Source organism: Pinus tabuliformis, chromosome 2_1 (assembly GCF_031772625.1).
Source record: "Pinus tabuliformis cultivar Carrire ecotype Pingquan chromosome 2_1, CPIR1, whole genome shotgun sequence".
Taxonomy (NCBI): domain Eukaryota; kingdom Viridiplantae; phylum Streptophyta; class Pinopsida; order Pinales; family Pinaceae; genus Pinus; species Pinus tabuliformis.
Genome location: NC_142299.1, coordinates 550,858,580 through 550,865,202, shown reverse-complemented (window position 1 = coordinate 550,865,202; position 6,623 = coordinate 550,858,580). Strand labels below are relative to the sequence as shown.

Genomic DNA, 6,623 nt, shown 5'->3' with positions numbered 1-6,623 from the left:
CTTATTTTTAATTTTTTCCATAGGTTTGCAAATTCAAAATTCAAAAACAAACATGCCAAGGAAATTGGATCCTTTCTGGGAATATGGTGACCCTAAAACTCCGAATGATAGACAAAACTTGTATTGCAAGTTGTGTGGAAAGGAGATATTCGGGGGGGTGTACAGGTTGAAGTTCCACCTTGCAAAAATCCCTGGACGTGATGTGGTGCCCTGTCCTAATACAAATGCTGAAATTATCCGAAAAGCCATGAGAGCATTGGGAGAATTAGAGCACTCTAAAGAGGCCAAAGAAGAACTCAAAAGGCAACTAAAAAGGTCAGCTGAAGGAAGTGGGCCAAGTGGCACTGGTTCTACTGCAGCGTCAGTCAATCCGGTAGCTGCATCATCATTTTTTGTTCCTCGAACCACACCTGGTGCACAACCAACTATCGGTTCAATGATGAAAAGAACTGAAAAAGAACAAGCTGGCAAGTTGATGACAAAATTTCTCCTCTGGAGTGATATTCCTTTCAGCATTGTAAGGAATAATCCATTTTTCCAACCTACTGTTGATGCTATTGCCAGTGTTGGCTCGGGGTACAAAATCCCTTCTCTTCATGATTTCAGAGGCCGGCTTCTTCAAGATGAAAAGCGTGACTGCACCCAAAGATTGGAGGATTTTAGGGAATCCTGGGCACAAACATGATGCACTGTTATGTCAGATGGTTGGACTGACCAAAAGGGGAGAACCCTTATAAACTTCTTGGTTAGTTGTCCCAGGGGGACTATGTTTATCAAATCTATTGATGCAACTCATCAAATCAAAGATGCAAAAAATTTATGTGATTTGCTGGATGTGTTTATTTTGGAGGTGGGTGCAGAAAATGTTGTCCAAGTCATAACGGACAACGCTGCAAATTATGTTGCTGCTAGTAGAATGCTTATGGACAGGCATCCTACTTTATTTTGGACACCTTGTGCTGCCCATTGTATTGATTTGATGTTAGAGGACATAGGGAAAATTCCCTTTGTCAAAGAGGCTGTTGACTCATCAAAAACCATCACAAAATTTATTTACAATCACACATCTGTGCTTAGCTTGATGAGAAAATGCACCAACAACAAAGAGTTGGTGCGCCCCGCCATTACACGGTTTGCGACGAGTTTCATATCTCTTCAATCCCTCTTGAAATCTATGTGGGATTTGAAGAGAATGTTTGTTTCAGAGGAGTGGCGTACTTCGCCAATGAGCCGCAAACCAGAAGGAGAGGCCGTCTGCAGACTTGTTTCATACCAAGAAGACTTCTGGGCGGGAGTGCAGGAGGTGTGCGCTGTCACTGAACCTTTGGTAAAGGTTCTTCGGTTGGTAGATGGTGAGAAGCCCGCAATGGGCTATTTGTATGAAGCCATGGACAGGGCCAAAGAAGCCATTCGGTCCTACTATGATGACAAGGGAGATGATGGGTTCCAGAGACAACTCCTTCTATGGAACGTCATTGATGAGCGATGGAACAACACACTCCATCGTCCCATTCATGCTGCTGGGCTTTTCCTGAACCCTGCATTTTCTTATGCATGTGGGTTTGATTTTGATGCTGAAATCATGGATGGATTATTAACCTGTGTCCAGAAGATGGTGAGAACTCCAGAACAACGTATGGAGATCTCTAAACAAATTGAGACGTATAAGATGTCAGGTGGCACATTTGGCTTTGATATGGCTATCTTTGATAGGACGGCCAAAATGCCAGGTATTTTTTAGTTTGTAACTTTGTTTCAAATTTCATTGTCTCTTCAAATTCCATTTTTTTCTTATGTTTATTTGTAATTTTGTTGTAGCCGCATGGTGGAAGATGTATGGTGGCAGAGTACCCCTTTTGCAAAAGCTTGCCATACGCATCCTCAGCCAAACATGCAGCTCCTCGGGATGTGAGCGCAATTGGAGTGTATTTGAAAAAATACACAACAAGAAGCGCAATAGGTTAACAACTTAACACTTAAACATTCAAAATATTGCAAATTTCCAAATAAATTTTTGAATTCATTAAACAATATTTTTTTTTATAATATTAATTATTAATTATTATTTCATGAACTTTGTACAGGTTGGAGTCCCGTAGACTTAATGACATGGTCTATGTCTACTACAATCTTCGATTGTGGGTGAGGCAACTAGACAAGACACCTGATATGGATGCCATCTCATTGGATGAGATTGACACCACTGCTAAATGGAGGGTTGAGACCGAGAGGCCTCTCATGGATCCCACTGAGGATTGGTTAGTGCAGGATGAGGGGGAGGAGGAGGGGGAGGAGGAGGAGGAGGAGGAGGAGCAGGAGCAGGAGCAGGAGGAGGAGCAGGAGGAGGAGGAGTTGGAGGAGCAGGAGGAGGAGGTGACACCGCCTACCCGGGCTACCACTAGAGGACGTGGTCTCTATCTACCTACAGTAGCTGCTACTTCTACAGCTACTTCTTCAGCTTCTAGAGCACGTCAGACTCCACTGCCATTTCCACCACCACAGGCACCAGCATCTTCATCTAGGGGGAAAGGGAAAGCAGTGACATTTTCTCGCAAGACGGGCAGAGGAAATCAATAGGATTAGAGTCTTAGACTTTCATTTTATTGTATATGACATTATGACATGATGAGATACATTATCATATTTTTTGTTGATATTTTGAGGCTGAGTTGGGACTCAGGACTTACTATTCAGGACATGATTCAATGTTATGTGTGATTTTAGCGCTAGAAATGATATTAAACATCTTATATATTAGTTTTTTTATCATATTTATGTGTCAATGTATTTATTTTATGTTGTAGATGGTTTAGATATTAAAAAAATTGAAAAAAAATGAAAAAAAATGAATATTTTTGTGCCAAACGATTTTTTCCCGATTTTTCCGATTTTTTCCCGATTTTAACGATTTTTTCCGCTTTTTTCCCGGCGCCGATTAAATCCCGATCGCGCTTTTAACAACATTGCATTATACAACACCATGCAATACATGCATCAACATCAGTACCATATGTACTGCACGTACACGGTATCATCTGTACATTGCAACCACCTTCATAATGTGTGCACAACATCACATGTACATAGTACCATTTGCACAAGGTGTACACAACACCACATGTACATTTCAACATTGTACAACATGTACACAATACCACATCTATACAGTACCACACACAAAACATGTACACGACACCATATGTACAAAGTGCTGCACGCACGACATGTAAACAACACCACCTGCACACAACGCGACTTGTACAACATGTACACAACACCACTGTACAATCATGCACACAACACCATATGTAAATAGCGCCACATGTACAACAACCACATACCAACACTTGTACATAGCACTGGATATCTAACATTTACATAACATCATCATTAAACAACACTGCATATCGGACATGCACATAGAACTATATACACAAAAAATCACATATTCATCATGCGCATAGTATAATATGTACATAGCACCACATATCCAACATCTACGTGGAACCATATATACCTAGCACTACATACACAATATCCGGAAAACACTACATGCACATAACATCACATATGCAACATGTGCACAACAATAGTACCAAACATACAAAACCACACTGTCCTTACCAGGCAACCTTGCTTCTAGTGCATTATCCATGCTTATTCGAGCATGTCACAGACCGCACTGCTTTCATTTCGCTACTATATTGCTTGGTAAAACCTTTCCATAACATAGACATAATATAATCACATAATATAAACTCATAAACACATGATACTAACGTCATATATTTTTCAGGGCTACTCCTCCCCATTGATTCCTCGTAAGATCAAGAACCTCTTCATGCCATTCGCCTACGTAAGAAATCATTCCTCCACAAGAACAATTCTTGATCACCCTATGAGACAGTGACATAGACACATGGACACATACATACATATATATAAACAGTAGTATAAAACAATCATGGTCCTATTAGACAATGACATATGTACAGACACATATATATACATATAAATGTTAGCTTTAATAATCATGTTCCATGATGACCTTGTCAAACATGACATAGACACACACCTACGTGTATGTATATATATATATATATAAACATCAACATAATCATGATCATAACATAATTACTATATATCAAGGTCAAGGTTAAGAGAGCTTCCTTTATTCATGCATAACATGCACGACATTGAGAACAACGATTCCCAACATAGCCAAGGCATCCAAAACTTCAGATCCATTTAATTTACCTTTTCTAGTTACCTTTCTCATGTCTATGCTACCACCATCCATTTACCATAATGGACCCAACCAGTCCAATCGACTGTCATAGTCTTACCTTCCACTGTGCTTACTCATGCACATAGATTCTTTTGAGTCTTACATTACTTGTTGCATACCACACAACTTTCCTCGAGATTCATCAACTCTTCCTCTTCCCCAAACAAATTCCCAAGACTTAAAACATAAAAGGAAACCCTAGAAAGAACAAGAAGGAAAGCATGGAAAACCAACAATAATACGACACTACGAACAAAGTGGCATAGGTATGCACCAGGCATACTCAAAATCGCAAATCAAGTGCAACAATCGCAAAAGACAAAAAGAACAAGACTAACAAAAAACACCATGACTCAATCCCCATGGTTCCCAATAAAAGCTCGACCTGAGCCTCCTTCAATATTTCATGGAAATTTCTCTTGCCATGCAACTCCCTGCATCACATTGTCATAAAAGCATCGCTGTTAGTACATAAATAAACATAACAATACACAATTTACCTTATCTTGTTGTGCCAAGCACGTTTCTTGCAACTGAACACATCCACACCATCTCTCAAGGAACTCCAATCATTTGACAGATCCACCTGTAAATAAAGACTATCTAATACACCTGTAAAGTACATGTTCATGAACGTAGCATGTATCCACATAATTTCAGACAATATTAAGGTCAAGAAGACTTCCTCTATGTGAAGCGCTCATTCATTTGGAATTAGGGTTTCCAAACATAGCGAAAGGAATTCTTGTCTAATTCATTCCTTTTACCTTTTTACTTGGTTACAATCGAGGCTTACTAGTACTGTCACATTACCCAACTGTTAGTTACATAAGAACATCAATTGTTAGCTTGTCACACTAATAACAAGCATGTTTCCCTGCAACTTCCTCACATGTGTGAGTCTCATGTTCTAAAGGTAAAAACAATCATATCTAATAATTTTAAATCAACCTTTAGCAAGACTAACAATCACGTCATAATCCATAGTCAACTCATAGTCCTTAGACACAATGCTACAACTATCACCTACTACACTCATGTACATATCAACTGTCTCAACATAGATGTATTAGGACAATCATGTTAAAATAAAAGCATTTGAACACATACTCATATTATGAAATTAATCAAACATTCAACCAACTGGCAACATACCATGTTAAATAAATTAACTAGACGACATAACCAAACAATCAAGCACCAAATATATGACATAAGCAAACTCATACCTTACTATATCTCACAGGAGTCTATATTTTCTGCACAATTTAGCTAGTTAGCATGATATAACTTCTCAACACATCAAATTAAACATAAATAAGATGATGATATCCATAAAAATCACTAACTAACATGTTCACATCCTAAGTCATAAAAACTTATCATTTATGAATAACAATCACATATGCATGATCAATCTAGATTAGTACGACACCAAATCATAAATATGTCAGCTCATACCTTAATATCACAAACATAACCATATGCATAGGCCAAGCGAGGTTAACACAATACGTATAACATCAATATCTTTAATGCAATGAACATAACCATCAGACATATGGCCAATCCAAATTACAACATCAATATCTCATTGAGATAACCCTAATCATCAAGTTAATAGCATATAACAATAATAACCTATATATCATGCTCATCAACAACATATAACCTAATCATCATGTTATCTTATGTAAAACAACAATAGCAATTCATACAACTACATGTTACTATCTTTCTTGACTACCTGACACATGTGCATATAATTACATTGATCAACTAACATCTATCATGAATGTAATCATAACATTAAGATACATGTACATAAATCTAATGCATATAATAATCCTTAACTTACATACATGCATGCCAACATACAATACCTGTATGATGATTTTCTCTTACTCCAAAGTCCAATGTTGCAACCTCATTATGATTATCTGCATCTCCTTCTCTATCTCAGCCAACACATTAGCATCATAGCATACCAATATCACCTTGATGACCTAAATTGCATACCATGACTTCACAATGCATGTTTGACCTACTATTAATGCATAGCCATAACCAATATCATTGATGCATGAAAATTTCATATAGAAATATAACATATGAGTACCAAACCATATTCACATCATTATAGCTAGAGTCCAATGATCAATCCATGACTATATCAACCACACAAATGCATGAACGCATGTATTCGAGCATAAGTGACCAATTCTTGTAACCAACCCTACAAGACTGATACATGCAATCAAACATACAAGAATGCAAACTAAAATACAAGGATGTAATTAGGGTGCATATAATATCTAGAACCAAACTGATTCCT

At 37.9% G+C, this 6,623-nt stretch overlaps 1 protein-coding gene across 1 annotated transcript; it reads left to right on the top strand.

The window, feature by feature from the left end:
- Nucleotides 1-470: 470 nt before the first annotated feature.
- LOC149201544 (uncharacterized) lies at nt 471-2,201 on the top strand. Its single transcript, XM_089399767.1, has 2 exons — nt 471-1,960; nt 2,085-2,201. The coding sequence occupies exon 1, from the start codon at nt 695-697 to the stop codon at nt 1,739-1,741; it is 1,047 nt and encodes a 348-aa protein (XP_089255893.1). The 5' UTR covers nt 471-694; the 3' UTR covers nt 1,742-1,960; nt 2,085-2,201.
- The last annotated feature ends 4,422 nt before the right edge of the window (nt 2,202-6,623 follow it).

What these genes read in the sequence shown, in the direction of transcription:
- LOC149201544 (XM_089399767.1), top strand. Translation starts at nt 695, where the DNA reads ATGTCAGATGGTTGGACTGACCAAAAGGGGAGAACCCTTATAAACTTC.